Here is a 19817-nt window from a genome sequence, read left to right as displayed (position 1 = left end):
CTTTCATTCATCATTTATATATATATATTTATGTTCATTTTGAATTGTTTTCTGCATGTAAACCGATAAAAACGTGTTTTATGTTAACACTTTTGGCTTTCTGGAACGAATTAACTGAATTGACATTATTTCTTATGGGAAAAATTGATTTGGTTAGTGTCTGTTTCGGTTAGAGTCAGAACTTCTGGAACAAATTAATGACGCTAACCAAGTCTCCATTGTAAATAGTTTTTGTACATCAATTTCAAGACACTTGTGTCCACGTCGCAGTCCAAAAACCTAGCCATGTCGTCACAGGAATGTGCAACTGCCGTTCCCTTTATCCCAGCAATTCTATCCTTTATGACGGCATTGACCCGAATATAAACGACAGAATTGTGTGACCTACTGGGAATGAGTAGAAATGGAAGGACTAAGATGGCTGAAAGTAAAGCAAGTACAGAAGGTTTAAGGTTTTAAGAAACAAAAATGAGCCTTTATTGGAATGTTGCCCTGCATTAAATACACAAATCTCATTTTTTACGATCATTTGGTATTTAATTAAAATGAACTTTTATTCAAATAATACTGCTCATTCAGTCATTCTGATTCATCTTTCTCATCATTTCTGCATCATCGTTTGAAGTGAGAGCCAATACGATTGATGCTTGAGAAATGAGCAGACTGCAGACACAATGGGAATAATGGCAGTTATGGAAGTTGGGAAAATAGAGTACGTATATCAAGGCTGCAACCTCAGTTCAAACAGTCACTTGCTCTTACGTTTAATGGTTGTGAACCCTTGATTTCATCCTGGATATACATTAAAAATGTGCACAAAATATAAACAGACGCTCTTGAGATGTGCATTTAATGCCAAAACTATGATCATCTTGATCGCTCGCCATCACCACTCACTGCATGGAGTTTAGGGAATCCCCCCCCCCCCCCCCCCCCAAAAAATAGCAAATGGTTTCAAAAAGCTGCCAAACCATTTCTCGTTTTCTCAAAAGAAACAAAAAGCAGAAAGATTTAGGGAGAAAATAATGCAGACATACTGGTTTCCTGTTTTCTGTCTATATATACTACCACCTCCCAACGCATACTTGACACAACCTGTACCCCCTGCTGTGAGACTGGTTAAGACATAACTCCAAACACAGGGTTGTGGCGACAGATGCTCGGCCCAATCTCTTCATAGTCCTTTTTGGTGTGGCATACCTGGTAGAACTCAGGCTGTGAAACGACAGTTAACGATGAGTTAGAATACATGCTGGTAGCAGAAACAACAGAACCATTCCAAAACATTTCTTAGCATAATCTAGCGTGCGCTCTCCTGGTTTTTCTATTTCAAATCAAACTGCTACAAACATGATTGGAGGAGTTTTAAAGTGCTGTGTCAATCCTTTAAAGTTCAAATTGATACCCAGTGGCTGTACTTTCAACACAATAAGCTACAAGTATTGTGCTAGTGAGACATACAATAATCCCTCATTTATAGCTGTTAATTGGTTCCAGACCAGACCGTGATAAATTTATTTTCGCCAAGTAGGATTCCTTATTTATAAATGGAATATATTTAGAGCATAGAAAAACGGTTTACGACCTTCTAAATATGCTTTTTAACATTGTTAGAGCATTCTAGACATGAAGTAACACCCCTATAGCTATCTTTAGACTCCTATAACTCAATGTAGTAGACATAAGAGTAAATACGCAATAAGCCATTTAAGACGGGTCCACCTATGTTGATGGCTTGTATTTAATTACCGAATAAATGCATGACACAAGAAACATTTATATGCGCACCCTTCCTCGCCAAATAAAGCGACTATGTCGCTAAATTGTCAGATCTTTTTTTATGAAATGGAACAGATGATCGCCGGTACTTGAAAGTTGCCGCTGAGCCAAATGCAATGAGCTTCAATTGAACCTCTTGGTCTGGGGTAAGTGTCTGTTTATGCACGACGCTGCTGATGGGGATGTCATACAACTTCATGTCAAAAAATCCAAACTATGCCTTCAAGTAAAATTTGATCACATGTAGAATTACTACAGCTTCTGCGTGGACATCAACAAGCAGGTGTTTAACTGCGATGGAAAAAAAAACAGCCACAAGTCACTCGCTGACGCCGGGAACACTGAGGTAGGTTGGATTGCAAGGTGAGCCTAAAACACTTTAATGTGCGCTTCCAATAAAGCTTCTAGCACTGCCACTTCCATATTACCGTATTATCATTCATAGTAGCGATGCCGTAGTTCACAGTCTGGCTTCTGGCTGCCCTGTTGTCGCGATACAGCTTTTCTTCAAACGAGTAATCTCGTCACGTTTTAGTCTCGCGAGATCTCATCCCTTAAACTATATTATGAGATATTCCACTAATTTGCTTTGTCACCAATAACACAAAGCTGATACAGCTTATAGTACAATAAACTGACCTACAGCGGATTGGTTTTAGCATCTTTACATCATTACCATACACATCAAAGTGGTCCCCCCACATCCTTCAATTTTTCTGTATCTGTATCAATAGTTTTATTTTTTATTTGAGAATTGTATTATATGGGGAATTACCTGCCAGTTGATTGCAATTACAGTTTCATGCTTGATTTAAAAAATATTTTAATAAAAATAATAATAAATAATACAGAATTTGGGGAGAGACCTGTACCATTGCACCAGTACTGTATGTACATATTTGAGCCTGGATGTAAAATGTGAACTTTGTGTAAATGAGTGAAAATCCTAAATAAATTCTACATTGTGCACCCAATTCTTTTCTTTTTTAAAATAAATGACATTTAAATTTGTATTATCATTCCATCCTGGAAAAAGAACCAAATAAAACCTTCAGACAATCAAGTCTATGATGAGTGTAGAGTATGTAAACTTCTAATCTGACCTGTATGTGTGTATTTTTGTTTGCTACTTACAGTTGATGCTAACATTGATCCTCCAAACCAGACCGCATATCTCTGCATATGATGGGTAATAACTTGGACATCAATTGGTTTGGGCTAAGGAGAGAAGGATTGTTTAGGATTATAAAATGTTGTCTACCCTTCTGAGCCTTTCATCAATGTCATTGCTTAAATAGTATGTGCTTTGCCGTCTTTGTTGTGACGCTCACCTTCAGTTTGCCACCACTCAGCTCCTCGCTCATCTTCAGTCGGGCATCAACCGTCCTCTTCAAGTCTCTCTGCAGACGGCGGCCGAAATCCCTGAACATGGTGGAGCCTCCAGACAGAACAATGTTCTGACCAAGAAAAAGTTAGAGAAATGAAAAAACAGGCAACCAACCAGGAAAAACAAAAGCAGGTTTTGTTGTAAGTTGACGAGTTTGAGCATTCTTGCAGATGGTGTCCTCCAAAATAAACATGACTGATATGTAATTGTGCCGTGTTAAGTACATGCAAGCTTACCTTATAGAGAGGACGCCTGACATCAATAGGACAGTTCTGGATGACTTCATCAACAACTTCAGAGATGGGCTGGGTGAAGTCTGGGTTGGCAAACTAGTAGTAGGAAACAAAGACGACATCCAACATGCTGAAGAGATCTATAGACTATAATAAAATACAGTAAACCTTAAGATTACATGTGAGGGGAATAACCTCTACATTTCCGTTCCTTTTACGGCATTTGTCCTGACACAACTAGTGTCCTCTTGTGTTGGGATACAAGATGGACAAAACTGTCAGAAAGTATGAACGTTTTTGATTTAATTACGCAATGTAGATACAGGGGAAAAGACATAGCTGGCTTTTTACAGTACAGTAAAACCTTCCGGTTAACGTCAAAAATATACATGTAAAAATGTTGGCCAGGTTAGCGTAACATTTGCCGCCCGCCTTGTCATTGTTATTAATAAAACGCGTGACTCCAACTGTGTCCTTAATGTATTTTTTTATCACAAAACATCTTTATTAGCAGGTTGCTAAAACATGGAAACAGAAAGCGGAAGTCCGCTCTGTCGCCCGTCTATGATATCAAAGGTTGGCTCTGTAGTTCTTTGCTAACTACAACAGTTACGCCGCATGTCTCAAAAATGTTAACACAAAACACATTTTTATAGTTTTACAATTGGCATTTTACACATATAAAACAATTCTAAATACATAAAAATGGCGAATGAAAAGGATAAATGAACTTCGACCTTCACTGAAGACATGATTGTTGAAAAGCCATGACGTGGCAGCGAGATAAACACGAACACAAGCTTTGTATTTTGCTGTGGATTTATTTCTTGAATTCAGTCGTGTTTCACCTTCTTTATCAAAATTCTCACACTTTCTTTGGCTCCTTTTTGGGTTATTTTGCAGACATTGTCAAACGAATAGCAGAGACTACGGCAAGAAACACTACTGAACTAATAAGTAACTCATGGCCAACACGAAGGTGGTGTCCATGTCCATCGCACTGCCACATTGTGTCTTTGGCAAGAATCACGTCTTCAATGAAGGTAAAAGTAACCTTAAATGTTTATTTTATCCCTTTTATTCATCATTTCTATGTATTTATAAGCACATTTCATTGTTTTCTGCATGTAAAACTATAATCTTAAAAATGCTAAACATGTTTTGTGTTAACATTTTTGGCTTTCTGCAACGAATTAATTGGATTTACATTATTTCTTATGAGAAAAATTTCTTTGGTTAGAGTACATTTCTGTTAGAGTTGCACCTTTTGAAATGGATTAATGACGCTAACCAAGGTTCCACTGTATTTTACTGCATTTTTCCAACGTTTTCTTCTTCTACACTAACCTCTGGGTGGAAGAAGATCTCAGGCCCCAGGAAGCGCTCATAGCCCACATCAATAGTGAACTCTTTCTTGCTGACAGCATTGATGCCTGTGTACTGCTTGATCCACTTGGAGCCGTCTGTGTCGTATTTGTTGAACTCTTTAACCAGGTCTGGGCACACGTAGCTGAACCGCTCCTGACAGGGAGTGAACATTTATACCAGCCTTAAATTTGCAGAGGAAAACCAAGAAGACTTGATTCATTCAGTGAATGCGAGTAGGCAATTGTTGCAACAAGGTACCAACATAAGATCTTGGGTTCTGTTTCTTATTTTTACACAACATCAGTTAGTTACAGTCCATTAGCCATATCTCACCAACATTTGGCTTGAGAAGCAACAAGATTCTGGCTTCATGCATGGATACTTTCCTAACTATCCCATTCAACCAATAATATAAAACTGAGCACACATTACATTAAATTATATTAAAAGGTTTCCATTTTCAACATGGTGATCTAGATCAGTGATCCGATCAGATGATCAGTGATCTCAACTTGGCTTTTGGGTCACGGACCCGTTTTCAGTTGGTCGTGGGTCTTTTATTGTTAATGTGGTGGGGTGTCTATTAATACTTGCATAGGTGGAGGCAACACTATGGAGTGCTATTTGAAACCTGCTGTCATAGAAGACGACCAACAGCGTTTGTTAGTAGGCTACTGCCATTAAGATTTAATTTGGACACAGCCAAGAATGCCGTGTCTCTTGTTGAGCCTTATAAAGTATTTTGACTGTATTGACTGTGCTTATTACGTACTTTTTTTTTTTAATGGATTGTGCATCTTCACTATCGATTTTATTTGTCATATTTGGAGGTGTTCGAATTCGCCATGTTAAATCGCTAATTGCTAGCATGTGTGTATGTGGGATTTTCAATGTAAATTAACATTGAGCTAGCGCATTTGTTCAAATACATTTTCGTCATGTTGAATGCCAAAGAGAAATATTTTGTATCTTATGGAAGTTATTATTGACATGCTTTATATCTGTATGTTCAGTTTTACAGTGCTTCAAAGATTGATTTGTGATTGTGATTTTTTTTTTTCCCCCATGGGGCCCAGAATTCCTGGCGGCTCTCCTGAAGTGGCCCACCACCAAAGGTTTAGACACCCATATGCTAGCTGGTATGACAGACACAGATCACATTGTAAGTTAATACGTTATTCTCTTGTTTGATTTTAGAGACGGTCCAGCACTATCTGTGAAATTTAAGACATTTCTTACAAAGTAACTCATAAAAGTGAGCAACCATTTTTATTACAGTACGTATATATTCTAATGGGACAGTACAATGAAGATTAAACTTGGATATACACTAGTTTTTCCAGTGTCCAGCTTGTATAGCAGTATGGACTTGCAAATGAGTCAACAGTTACTGTGTAAATAGCTACCAACACAAGGGGTACAATCACTTCTTTGAGATAATTTCTATAGACAACCCTTTCAAGCGTTTTCAAACAGAGTATGAGTGCCACCTAGTGTTGTCACAAGGAAACCACAGAAAACGCAAAACAAAAACTTTGTACACATTAGAGCTTCACTCATTGCATCCCAGAAAAAAATAAATAACTTCATAAAAAATAAATAAGGTCAGGTGAAAAAGATGAGGCCGTACCTTGACTGCCTTGGCTGTCTCCAGTGATTGCTCTGGTGGGATGCCCACCTCCCTCTCTCTTAGAAGCTGCTGTGTGAAGTAAGTAATGTCTCGTCCTGCGATGGGAATGTGTTTTATACAGCTGCCAATAACATAACCTTCAGCCTGAATTGGGAAAAAAAAACAGTATTTTTCAGTTTTTGTAAAACCTTGACTTTACAAGTAACTTTGTACCTATGATGCAACACAACAGTACAACACACAACACTTGTTGGACAGCAACAATTGCTTTCAACCCAGCAAGATGGGAGGGGAGGGTATCGGAAGTTAAAATGCCTCGGCTCCAGATCTGATACTATCTCCAAAGCTGGGAAATTGCCGGGTGGATTTTGCCCCACCCATTTCATGTTGGTGGCACACACACAAACGCACACACGCACACACGCACACACACACACACACACACACACACACACGCACACACGCACACGCAGTGAGACAAGAAAAATACAACTTTTAGAAGCAGTTTGAATGAACATGACTCACCACAGGAATGACATGGGTGACACCGTCCCCACTGTCGATAACTGTGCCTGTCAATGTCCTCTCTCCCACCTGTCTAGACGTCCAGGATGCTGCAAGAGCAAGCACGGCCTGACACATACAAATACTGCGTAGTCAGTCACACTGGAAAAGGTTGCAATTGTTATTATTAAAAGATCAAACGTCAAAGTTATCATTCAGGTGAACAGCCTCTTTCTTTAACAAGCTGAGAGAATGAAGCATATATGCCTGACCTGCACAGCAATGTACAGCCCTGGTACATTGAAGGACTCAAACATGATCTCAGCTGTGTATTCTCGGTTTTCTGGTGTGTTCAGAGGAGGCTCTGTCTGTAAATTGGGGGGGGGATACAGACAGGAATTACACAACCATTATTAACAGTACTGACAGTGTACCTTGTCTTCTGGACTTACTACCATTTGCATAGGCACGGTTATTTTGTGCAGCTTAAAAAAAAAAAAAAAAAAAAAAGACACAGTGAACATGTTCCATGTAAACATGCATAAATGTAAAAATCCAAATAGAAGTGTAATAAAAAAAGTAATTAGATACATGTGTACAATATATGAAGAATTAATAGTGCTATGCATTTTGTAAAATTAATAACAGTATATACGTACGGTGGAACCTCCAGGTTTTCAACAAAAACCGTTGCCAAAAATATGTCTCAGTTTTCATTTTGTCGTACGGCCAAACAGTGCGCCTAACAAACTAGCTGACTGCCCAAACAAAGTGTCCACTCATTGGTGACTCTGTCTGTGTGAGGAATGGATAGTGGTTCTTTTAGAGTTGCCAGGGAATGCTTAAATCATCGTTCATAGAATGCACACAGAACAATAAACAACTCTGTATCTGTCTCCTTCCCTCCTTTCTTTCAAGCACTGTGCTGTAAGCTGATGAGGCAGTCAAGAGCACTACGTATTTCTTAGCGTTATATTCATCTGTTTTTTTTTTATTTCGGTCGACTGCAAAAAAAATTGCAAGTCCCAGAACCTTATGAAAAAGTGATTGACAAACTATTGAATTCAAGAGAGAAGTAGAAGCAAATTACAAAGGCAGCGTCTGTTACAAAAATATTGTAATGTAAGGGTTCCTTAGTTAACAAAGGTTGCAATGGGAATGGTTTAACGGAAAACCATAACAGATAGTGAGCCAGGGCAGTGTGTGCAATGACTGCACCTGCTACTGAAGTTTACAATAAAGCTCAAGTGAGCAAGTATGCAGCGCTAACAATAACAAACTAGGATGAATCAGCATCCACATGGCTGTTCTGTCCCCTCTCTTCCTGCCTCCAAACAAATTCAGCCATACAGGAGGCAGAAGGTTACAATTTTTCATTTGGATGAAACATTTTTAAGTTGACACTGTTTGCCATGAGCATAGAAGTGGTCTCACCAGGAGAAAGTAGTGGTCTTCAGGTTCGGCCCTCAGGTACTTGAAGATGATTTGCTCCATAAAGCGCTCCATTAGGTCCCAGTCTTCTACAATCCCATGGCGGATTGGCCACTGTTGATAGGAACATTTGGTTTTATAAAAATGTGTAATGAGCCATACTACTGTATACAATATTGTGAAAAAGGTCTTAAGAGCTATGAGCACATCCAATGACAGTTACACCATTGTCCAAATCAGGATTCAAATTATGTGGAAGCCAGTTGAAGCCAAGCTCCCAAGAAGCACAGCAGAGTTCCCAAAGAGACAGTAAATAAACATACTGACCTGAATATCAGATGGTATTTTGTTCCCTGCTGATTTGATTTACCCCCTTACAAAGATATAAACAGTCCAGGTAGATTCACTTCAACAGTGAGACAGAATGTAAAAAAAAACAAAACATTAACTTAAGATGATAAATGAATTTCTATTTGATTGAGGGAAATAAGTGATTGCGTACCAACCAGCAAGCAATTTAACCTCCACAGATCAGTAATGTGTCCATGAAACAAATTAGTCTTGTCCTTTTACAAAAGTACTCCTAATCTCAACTCACTATGTGGATAAAAGACTGTCACAGAAACATTCTCAGTGCATTCAAACCTATCCACCACCACGGGCAAGACCAAAGAGAGATGTGCTGTTAACCTTGACAGATCTCCCGTCTCTTTATCGCACACAACAGTTGAGGGAGCAAGGGTGCCACTGGTTTTGACTCCATTGGTTGTTTCGGAGTCTTTGTATTGATTTCTATTATGACAGGTGGCAGTTATCAAACGTAACAGTCAGGCTGAAGTACCTTTGTGGAATATGTAGGCTTATCGACAGCTTCGTCTCCAATGTAGAAATCCAGGTCATCCACCCCTTTCATCATTCTTCGCTGAGCTTGGTCTCCAACTTTAGCGGACTCTTTGATGGCAATACCTGACAACAAATTTCAATTCATGAGAGTCTGCAAAGGATACAGATGTTTCTGTATTTGATTGGCAAACTGATATGAGCTATTTTTGTTGTCATCATTATACCTCTTGAAACAAATTTACCTTTAGTTGTACCAGGCATCAAAATGAACAAGAAACAAAGGTGACTATTATCAGGTGCTGTGTTTAATGATATGCTGAAAGTCAAATGGGCCAATCCAGCATCGGGATCAGGTTCCAATACCAGTGTGATTAACATATTTCACAAATTTCCCATACCACCTGTGGAGATTTCCAATCCATGGGCCTTGTCTGTGCTTTAGTGTTGTCAGCAAACGTCGCTAGAAGACTTTCGGCAACAGTAGCCAAATAGTATCAGCAAACGTAGCTGTCTCCACACATGCAGCACTGCACACACACACACACACACGTGCATTGCCTGATGCGTTCATGACTACACAAAACAGTCAGACATCACAAACTCTGAACACTACACAAAACTTCCATCACTACAATAACATAATTGTCTGTAGAGAGGATCAGCAATATTGATAATGTAGTGACCCAGAAGTTATGTGCAATGTTAAGAGTTTTGTGTTGTCCAACTGTCTGTGAAGCCGTGAATGCGGCAGGCTGAGGGCTTGTGTGTGCGTGTGTGGCAACAGTGACATCCGCTGACATTATTCAAGCTACATTTGCTGATCTTTTGGCGTCAGTGCATCCCAAATTTTAAACCATAATGCATGAAATAAAAAATAAAAAAATCTGTTGATAATGGAATTACATTACCATTATTGGAACATATTCAGTTGAAAGGATCAGAAGTGAAACACTTCCTCTTCTGAGAGGCACACTACACTATGTGGCGTGCTGAGCAAGTAGCGTTAGCTAAATCCCTGAGAGGGTGAAACTCACATGATGGAACGATGAACTGTGGCTCTGTGTTCCCAGCATACCCCAGTTTGGTATAACTGCAAGAGAGCATAAGTAGAAACAAAATGAAAAGAAAACCACATACTGTATGTGTATGTGTAAAACTATTTCAGTGAGAATCATCTTTGGCTGGTCATTTAAAGTGTGACTTTTGTTTAAGTGGTCCATCAGTTGGGGAGGCAAAGGGAAGGGCAAGTCTGCAGTTTGTTCAAGAGAAACTACTGAAAAGACTGCTTACAATGAATGCTGTAACCTAAAAAACCTAAGATGTTTAATTGTAAGTTAAAAAACACATTAATTATTCAACATCAGTAAGAGCAGACTCTCCTGTCGGGGTGTAATGTTACATGTATTTGTTACTGGATTTTTCAGTACAGAATATCAGGTCTGCATACAAGCGTACCAATTTCCCACACCAGTGGTTCTCAACTGGTTTGGCTATGGGACCCATCTACACCATTCAAGGACAAGCGGTGAATCATCCATTCATGTTCTATACCGCTTATTCTCAATCGGGTGGGAGGGGTATGGTGGAGCCTATCCCGGGCGTACACCCTGGACTAGTCACCTGCCAACCGCAGGGCACACATAAAGACAAACAACCATTCACACTCACATTCATACCTATGGACAATTAGTCTCCAATTAACTAACACGCATATTTTTGGAAAGTGGGAGGAAACCGTAGAAAACCCACGGACGCATGGGGAGAACATACAAACTCCGCACAGAGATGAGATACAAACCCAGATCTTCCTGATGGCCTGACTGTGTGGCCAACACGCTAACCACTGTGCGGTTACCCAGGTAACACACACATGTGCAGGAGCCTTTGCTAAGAGCTGACGTTGTCATTTTGAGTCAGATGCAAACAGTCCCTTTTGCAGTCTGAATTTGAGGTAGTGCAAAACAACACCAAGGCACGTACTGAACTGCGATTATGACATTTCTTCAATCGCTGTACATTAAAAACTCAGTGTCAAATTTGTGAGAAATTTTCACAATGCATTCAAAGATGTCTAAAAAGATTTGACTTTAGGTACGGACTCATCTGTGGCCTGTTTAAAACAACCCTCCAAATAACATTTTTTTCCTGTTGAACTTTGAGAGTGTCCAAAGTGATGCCACTCTACGCCATTTAGACACGATGCCAGATGACTTTTCTACAACAAAAACAGACTCCCAGAAATCTTTAAATACCATTGAACAGTCCCAGCTTGCCCACTTCAACATGCCCCAACAGGCTTAAAATACACCCCAAGTCTGCAGGAACATATTTATGCATGGATGGTTGAAGTCGACTTAAGGCAACTTGAATTCCAATTCGAAACAACTGTTAATAAATTAGGATTCTTCTTGGTCTTTGGAGACATTGTTGTGTGTTCAGGTGATTAAGCCACTTTTTAATGTCAGACTGGACCACAAAGACAGCAGATCCTGATAACTTCAGGGTTCAGAGGAAAGCGGGGTTCAAACTGCCAGCCTTCTGGTTACGAGATGAGCCAGTTACAGTGGCTCATCTCGTAACCAGAAGGCTGGCAGTTTGAACTCCGCTTTCCTCTACACCAGTCAGCAGCTCAAACGGACGTCATGTTGTAGCTACTTGTCGTAGCTTTGTGTTGTTTACAATGAACTCACAAGTGCTATTAATGCTAGCTGAGCAGTTTGCTCCTTACCACTCTTACAACACCGGTTCTGTTGCTGCTGTGTTGTGCAATACAATTCTTAATAAATGACCATGTGGTCAAAGAGAGCCTTTCCATTTTCTCATGCATGCCAAATTTTTAAAGTAAAAAAAAACATGTTATAGGTAACAACTTTTACTATGCATTTTTTGTTGCATTTTTGGAGTAGAGTGTTCTAATAGTAGAAGCATGGGACTGCGAGTGCAATACTGTGTGCAACTACACTTCCTGCTTTTAATCAACAATAGTTGGTACTGATTAGGCATTGATATTGGGACAAATATTGTGCAACTTAAGTGTTTGACAAGTAAAAACATTTTAATAAAAGCACCTAAAATAGCATAGGGTTACCTCATTCTGAGATGCACTTCCTACTTTGCCTGTATACTTGAAAGAAGCTGTGTGGTTTACAGCAATAAAGGAGGGGGATGTTTTGAGGTATGGAACGTTAGGAGTGCCTCCTTCAAGCCTCTACATGAAAGCAAAATCTACAAAACGGAGCTTGTAGATTCTGTTAGGTACAATTATCTGGAAAAATAGACTATAAATTATAAATAACAGCAAAGGTGGTATACAACATATTTCTAAAATGACATTTCCGCCAATGCGAGAACAAAATATACTGTATAAATAAATCTGTGTACTTGTGTCAGATGTTGGAAAACAAGCTCGAGATGCAAATGCGCACAAGATGGAATTGAGGAAAGGGAGTAAATAGTCCAAAGAAGGAGGAAAATGTACCAAAACAATCAAAATGTCGCAAAATGCGATTAATAACCATATATGGACTAAAAAAAAGAATGCGGAAGGGTTGTTACTGCGCATGCGCGAAATAGTCATATTCGAAATTGTTCATTCATTTAAGACCGAGTGTGTGACATTTAACATACTGGCTGCAACAATAAACTTATTTTTTGTTTACTGCTAAATTAATCAAACCGATGAGAGATAAGAAATAACTCTGGCAGGTCTGTATCATAATCACATCCAGTCTGGTGCTAAATCACTGCTGAAGACCAACGTTAGCCTACATGTAATGGGCCCAAACACATGAGAGTATCTTTAACGTTAGAACGTGTTTAACTCATGCTTTAAAGCTGCGCTGCGCTGTTAGCTAGTCGCGAGCATATGCAGACATTATACACACCCCGTTATGGTGACTGCCTTGTAGTATAGTAAACGGCTTACCCTGTACCACAGTCCACGACACACGCCGGTAGCCGCCCAGCCATATTTTCCCCAGTTTCTGTTGTGTACAAAAGTTGAAATTAGATCTTAGACCGGCTGTATCAGCGGGCGACCTGTCGACAGGCGGAACTCCGAGTCCGCACAGTGACGTTTCCACTTCCGTAGAGTACTTCCGGTAGGAAAGCAGAGGCAAGATGGCGGAGGCCGGCTGTCAGGTATCACCTGAGAAGACAGCAATCCTGTTTTGTTGGAGTATTAAAATAGACTAAAGACAAAATATTAGGCAAAACCATGTTTTATCAAGAATCTTATTTGTGAACAATTGAACACTCTACAATCGTAGTCATTGCCTTGTATTATATATAATTGAGCAAAATAAAGCAAATTGTTATAAGTAAAGAAAAACAAAAACTGAAATAAGTATGTAAATACTGTTTACCAATGCCAACACAGTAACAGTATCAACAACACAACAAAAAACAATATTTGTCAAAAGAAACATTGAAAAGAACTGAAAAATATTTATCTCATCGCGCTCGTATCGATCCCATATTGATACTGTCTTGGTATCGACAGTATTGATTTTTGGATCGATCTGCCCACCGGAGAGGCACCACTGTCAATAACCAGGAGGCAGGAATATTCCTTTTTAGACGCAGCAGGGCTCAACAACACATATAAGTTTAATTTCACTCCATTTGTGAATAAAACGATAGTCATTTCCAGTTTGTATGTAAAATGTTTTCTAGGGGGCGCCACGCGTGAGTTCTAGTTTGTCCTTCCTTCTCACCACACGTTGCAAGTATCATAAAATCATGATATACCATGTTTAACTATTTTATTGTTCTAGTTTGTTTTAATTCCTCCTCACCACACCTCTATACCGTATCATAAAATCATTACAGTATATGTATACCAACTATTAAACTATGAGATCGTTCTAGTTTGTCCGTCCTCCTCACCAGCTGGGGGCAGTATTTCTTTTCTATGATGAAGTCAAAGGAGAGAAGCGGTAGACACAAGTGGAGGGAAGGAGTGTGTGAATTCATAATAATACTTTACAAATAACGTACAGGATATGGCACATTTCCGTGGACAGATTCGTGGGCCACACTGGGGCGCCAAAAGGGACAACATACTGATAGATTTCTGGAAAAAGCACGAATGTCTGTTTAATTCCTCATTGGAGTCTTTCTATGACAAGGAATTGAAGACGAAGCTGTGGTCCGAGTGCGCTTTGTTGATTGGAAAATCTGGTAGGAATGAAAGTTGCATATATTTCTGTAACTTGTGTAATGTTAGGTGTTGTCATGTGCAACATTGGATAGATGCAGATGGACTTGTTCGTGTAATGCTAACGATTATGACGAGTACCCTTCAGACGACACAGGAAATGTTTTACATTGTCCTTAGCATTATACAATATTAACCAGTAAGAACGCTTTAAATGTCCAGTAAGAACGCTTTAAATGTGGTAAAAAATAAAAATAAAAAAGTGTCCTATACAGCCTTGTGCTTTGGCTTGAACTCAGTAAGTCCCGATGTGACATACAGGACGCATTTTGAAGTGGTTGTCACGTGACAGTCATGTGACTATCCTATGGCAGATAACATTTTGTTGATCCCTTGAGCGTGTGCCGTAATTAAAGTGCTCATGACACCAAAAAAGTTTGGGAAAAAACTATAACAAAATCTTTTGTCATACTGCTGTCATAGATGAATAAACAACTATGAAATATGAGTGAAATTAAGTGGTGATTTTGACACGCCCCCCCAGCGAGTTTTCTGGATTGACGTCATCTTGGATGTGACGTCACGGCCAGAACATGTTTGAACTCAAAGCAAAGCCAAGACAGTGACATAGTCACAACAATAACACAATAATAACATTCACTGATTCACTGTTGTGATAATTATGATCTAACACACACAAAATTGGCCACAAGTATGTTTTGTTTGACTGATAGTGACACTGACAGCTTTATGGCCACTGCAAAATAAAAGAAGTTCCACGGTCGAACGTCGTATGGATTTTTGACTTTATATTTCCATCCGCGGGGCAGTGTTGAAACATTGATCCCACGAAGTTTGGCAATCATCTGATGAGGCGATTGGTGTCTTTTAGAAATGTGAACAAGCTTGTTCTAGCAAAAGCCTTCAACACGACAAGCGTTCCGGTTGGAGCTGTCCGGTTTAGACGCCACTTGCTCCTCCTCCTCCAGACAGAAGAAGTGACAAAAATTGTAAATAAATAAATAAATAAGTAAATAATAGTTTGCCTTTCAATGTTGTTTTTCACGGCGGAAATAATGTTTTGGTGTCATAAGGTTCCAGTAGCAGCAACATCGTATGCAGTTTACAGCACGGCACCCTGAATAAAAACACAAAATAGAATAACAAAGAATAAAAACAGCTGTCAAAATAGAATAAAATATACAGCAAAAGCCAAATGATTTCACTTTGTCCATTTTAGAATGTACATACAAGACAAGAGTGCCTAATAGAGGCGTGATGTTCATTGCTCCCAAACCTTAAAGCCATGTAACAATGAAGTACTTTAATAGGGTGTCAAGTACTGTAATTTGACTGTTCTCACTATATGCCATTTTGCCATGTTGACCTAGTTATATCTCTTCACACCAGTATCTGATGTTGAGAGAAGATCCAGATCTCTGCGAACTCAGTATGGGCGGGTGTTATGCCACCCAGAGAGGGTGAACACTTTTCAACAAAGGATGCTGAGAGAGAAATTGAACTTTCTGAGGCCGTACATTGTTCGTAGACGAAGCGATTGCTGTCCAGTAAGTAGAGACCAATGTGTCACGGTTCCCCTGCAGATCCTGACTGTTGATTTGAAGTTCCCGAACAATTCTCTTGCAGGAAGACAAGTCTGATGAGCATGAGGAGGACGACGGAGAGCTCGAGACTGAGGGGAGTGGTGATCACGAGACGGGAAGTACATTGGATGCTGATGAGACACTTGAGGACAGGTTTACACCTGGGGCGTCCACCTCAAATCCCTCCAACTGTCCATATACGCAACCTCATCCTGCAGATGCCACGTCCTTGAGCTTTGAGCCTCATGGTGACAAAGTTTCACCGGATGTTTCTGATCAATTCGCAGCAGCAAACCTTCCTAAAGACAACATACTCGAGCAGTTTGTCAACATCATGCTGGCGGACATGCGACAGATTAAAAACCACATGGTGCTCATGAAACTTCGCCGAGATATCACCGATCTGGTGTTCAAAGCAGTGGAGGAGGACATGCAGAGACGTATTCAGGTGTGCTTTACACACCAAGGAGAAACCGCACCGTTGCACAGCTCCTTCAGACCCCAAGCGTCATACTCGCACAGAGTTTTTAGAAGAACGAACAAGGGGCCTGAGAAGCACATGGAGAGGATGTGCAGGAACCAAGCAGGTCCCACACAGGAGGAGGTGAAGGGTGGTAGTGTCCCTCAGGCTGTGGTACAGGTTTCTGAGATCAAATTAGAACTAGAACCACAGGTGGTTAAAAACGAGGAGGAGACGCTTCCTGTGCTTTGATGTTTCAATTTTTCAACCAATTAATGTTTTAGAATGCATGATTCTGGCAGGACTCTCAAATAATACGTCGTTACTAGGGATGGAACGGTACGGCATCATTGCGGTTTTAAGGTCACGGTTCCGTTCATTTTGGGTACAGTAGGGGAACAAAATACTAAAACTGCTAATATGTAAACAGCTTAAAGTTGAATCATTTTTCCAATGAAACAGAGAAAAACGCAGATTGCTGGTGTTCCAGCTCCGCCTTCTCCTTGGCACTATCGCCATGACTCCCACTAAGCAAAGACTGGGCTTTTTGTTCACTTCCTGTCCCTCACTTAATGTGTACCGTGGGGAAAATTGGCACGCCTCTGTGCCGCAGCACCAAAAAATCCGATGTACCGTTCCACCCTAAGCCTTTCAGTGTTGTTGACAATGGTTTTATAGTGTCAGAAATATAGTCAAAAATGCAGATACACCAAAACACTGAAGGGCATGCAGGGTTTCCGTTACATGCAATTGATCGTGGCGCAGCACCAAAACAAAATAAAAGCCGCTACACCTTACAAATGAGGGTTTCATTTAAAACTTGAAAACAATTTTAAATAATATATTGTATGAATGGACATATATGGTATATACTGTAGATACATATATAGCTTATTATTTACACCCATTTTGACCACAATTAGTTTGAAAACAAGATCATAAAAATGTTTCACTGCGCTTTATTTTGATAAGTATGCACCGGAATCACCTGTCTGCCCTGTTGGCACTTGTGTATGTAAGACCAAATTAAAGTAAGCGACATGTCTTGTGTTGACGTTCACTTTGTTTCTTATTATCGAGAGTATAGCCTGAAAAATGTGTAGTCAACTGACAGCTTGTCACATGCTAAGCCTGTCTATGCCAGCATGTGTGATCACTCACTTTTCAATCTCATCCCATTTTCCGGCATTTTGGTTTACACATTTTGCCTGGCTCTCACTGCCTCTCTGGCGACAACTCGCTAGCTCATTTTTGTCCCACGGGCGAGCTAACTTACTTTTCTAAAGTGCACTTAAGAATGTTGCTCTCTTGGTATCGTTATAATACTTATGGCTTGTCTTCAAGAAACTAGATGTGTGTCTAAGTTGTTCAACAAAAGCATGTATTGTGTCCAGCTTTAAAATTACAGGGGTCTCCAACAGGTAGCTCATAAGCTAGCAGGACACCAGCCGACGTTGAGTAGTTCACCGAAGACTACAGTATTTGCGTCACCTCTTTGTGTTCTATTCAAACATGACACCAGTATTTAATGACAAATGAGCACAATGAGTGCAGATGCGCTTAAAAGTACAATTTAAATGTTGGCAGTCACATAAAACAAATAGCTCACCGTTCTTTTTTGTCAAAGCTTAGCTGTAATAGTGCTGCAAGTTGGATACACCTGTGCTGTCATAACCCTGGACTCTGAATCTATAGTACTGTTTATACAGGACAGATTTCTATGCCAAAAATATTTCAATTGTTTATTTTGTGAACTGTTACTTTCAACTAAAAATATATACTCAGCAATTCATTTCCTATGTATTTGTATCACTCTAAAACAGGCATCAAATTTATGTTTGTGTCAAATAGTACAACATTTTGTACTTTTTGTACTAGTCACGTAGTACTATTGGACTAAATAGGTACCAAAAGGGGGCTCGACATTTTAGACTCTCACTTTGAGTGCTCTCAGCAACTTTGCCATTACATTAACAGTTTTGCAATGTTCTCGGTTCATGTTCTGCTGGTTGTTGAAAAAAGTTAAATAAGTTCTCGTAATAAATAAGTCATAAAAATGTATTTGTCATAATAAGAAAAAAATTGCAGTGGCATGACACAGCGGCGGCTTTCCGCCCTCCCATGCTGCCCGCCACCACAGCTTCAAAGAATCCTAGGGGAAACCCTGGCATGTAGTAATACATTAGCAAAAGAGTTATCAAAAGATTCATAAACATGAAGAATTCTGTCATCAAAAGCCAAGAACACTCTTCTTTCATGCCTTCACTAGATTTCATCAAAATTACCCCTGACATTCTGGAGCATAGCGAGTGCCACACGCCACTATTGGGCATTGGTGGCAGCATAATTTAGTTTGGTTATGGTGACTTATATTTGTGATTTATACGATGCCACTTGTATGTTGTATGTTGTTTGTTAAAATAATTGGAAATGAAATATCATTTAGAATTCTACAGGAGTGCCAGTAAGTTGCTCCACATTCACAGTTCAATGGAAAGACTACAAAAAGGTCAAATGTATGGATATAATCTTGACCTATAAATTATCCTATCCTATGAGTTTTATAGGATAGCTGGAAACTGTCAAATTGCAAATGAGTCATCTTCATATTTATTCATTTGCGAAGAATTTTAGTTGGGCAGTTTGCGCGCTGCGTTGTGGGGTCCTTGACATTTTCAGTCAGGCAAATCTTAGGCGGCTCCTTGAGCTGGTCCTGAGCAGCACACGCATACACGTGTGGTCACCATGGCGGACCTACAGATGAAACTTATCCGTAAGAAGATCCAAAAAAGAAACGAGAAAAATAAGAAGCGAAAGTTACTTAGGACGCAGACAGAAGAGGAAGAATCTGGTAAGTGTCAAACACTAAAGTGTTTTTTTTTGTAGCAACGTTCGGCTATATTAGCTTCATTAGCTTGTGACATTAGCTTCAATTCGGGATTATACGGTTTCATATGCAAATAAAGAACGACCAACATTAAGCGTTATTATGGCTCTGTTACATTTGTCTTACATTAAAGTAGTCGTCTGCACAAATTTAGTGAGCATGTGCTTTAATTTCGATAGAGCCGAATATAAACATAATGACATGCATACACCTTCAGATATTGTATTGTAAATACATCAGCATCGATGTTGTTAACAATCTGACGTTGCAACCTTTTTCGCAGTGCCATCAAATGGATTGGAGGATAAATCTCCTCAAGAAGCAGAATCACCGAGCACAGCAAAAACCGAACTTTGCCAGGACGAGCGCGACGACCACCCGTCTGAAATTCAAACAAATGCAGAGCAAAGCTCTTTCAAGCAAAAGAAGAAAAAGAAAAGAAAGGCGCCTCAGGCTCCTGAATCGCCAGGTAACACAACTCTTCAAGTGTAAATATTACAATTTACTGTGCCTACTCATTTGAATACTGTCTC

General features: G+C 39.7%; 3 protein-coding genes across 3 annotated transcripts in view; 2 read left to right on the top strand and 1 right to left on the bottom strand.

The window, feature by feature from the left end:
- Window positions 1-926: 926 nt before the first annotated feature.
- LOC129187931 (actin-related protein 3) lies at window positions 927-13250 on the bottom strand. Its single transcript, XM_054787779.1, has 12 exons — window positions 13101-13250; window positions 10210-10265; window positions 9174-9298; window positions 8336-8446; window positions 7174-7269; window positions 6923-7030; window positions 6398-6541; window positions 4747-4920; window positions 3403-3495; window positions 3111-3236; window positions 2914-2997; window positions 927-1215 (listed from the first exon to the last, which is right to left on the bottom strand). The coding sequence occupies exons 1-12, from the start codon at window positions 13142-13144 to the stop codon at window positions 1120-1122; spliced, it is 1257 nt and encodes a 418-aa protein (XP_054643754.1). The 5' UTR covers window positions 13145-13250; the 3' UTR covers window positions 927-1119.
- Window positions 13251-14107: 857 nt separating this feature from the next.
- On the top strand, window positions 14108-18575 carry LOC129187604 (uncharacterized). The gene is made up of 3 exons (XM_054787131.1): window positions 14108-14356; window positions 15744-15901; window positions 15981-18575. Exons 1-3 carry the CDS (start codon window positions 14179-14181, stop codon window positions 16647-16649), a joined length of 1005 nt encoding a protein of 334 aa, XP_054643106.1. The 5' UTR covers window positions 14108-14178; the 3' UTR covers window positions 16650-18575.
- A 509-nt stretch (window positions 18576-19084) lies between these two features.
- Window positions 19085-19817, top strand: part of ddx18 (DEAD (Asp-Glu-Ala-Asp) box polypeptide 18) — an 8842-nt gene continuing 8109 nt past the window's right edge. The window contains exons 1-2 of the mRNA XM_054787128.1: window positions 19085-19248; window positions 19568-19753. Coding sequence (XP_054643103.1) covers window positions 19143-19248; window positions 19568-19753 — 292 coding nt within the window. The 5' untranslated portion in view covers window positions 19085-19142. The remainder of the gene's footprint in view (window positions 19249-19567; window positions 19754-19817) is intronic.

Source organism: Dunckerocampus dactyliophorus, chromosome 9, assembly GCF_027744805.1.
Source record: "Dunckerocampus dactyliophorus isolate RoL2022-P2 chromosome 9, RoL_Ddac_1.1, whole genome shotgun sequence".
Classification (NCBI taxonomy): Eukaryota; Metazoa; Chordata; class Actinopteri; order Syngnathiformes; family Syngnathidae; genus Dunckerocampus; species Dunckerocampus dactyliophorus.
This window is presented reverse-complemented; position numbering and strand designations above follow the sequence as displayed.

Coding starts and splice junctions, on each gene's coding strand:
- LOC129187931 (XM_054787779.1), bottom strand. CDS start 13,144: ATGGCTGGGCGGCTACCGGCGTGTGTCGTGGACTGTGGTACAGG. Junction 8,447..9,173: donor AGCCTACATATTCCACAAAG/GTACTTCAGCCT, acceptor TCCTATCAACAG/TGGCCAATCCGCCATGGGAT. Junction 6,542..6,922: donor TCACCCATGTCATTCCTGTG/GTGAGTCATGTT, acceptor TTCCCAATTCAG/GCTGAAGGTTATGTTATTGG.
- LOC129187604 (XM_054787131.1), top strand. CDS start 14,179: ATGGCACATTTCCGTGGACAGATTCGTGGGCCACACTGGGGCGCCAAA. Junction 14,357..15,743: donor TTTGTTGATTGGAAAATCTG/GTAGGAATGAAA, acceptor TCTTCACACCAG/TATCTGATGTTGAGAGAAGA. Junction 15,902..15,980: donor GACGAAGCGATTGCTGTCCA/GTAAGTAGAGAC, acceptor ATTCTCTTGCAG/GAAGACAAGTCTGATGAGCA.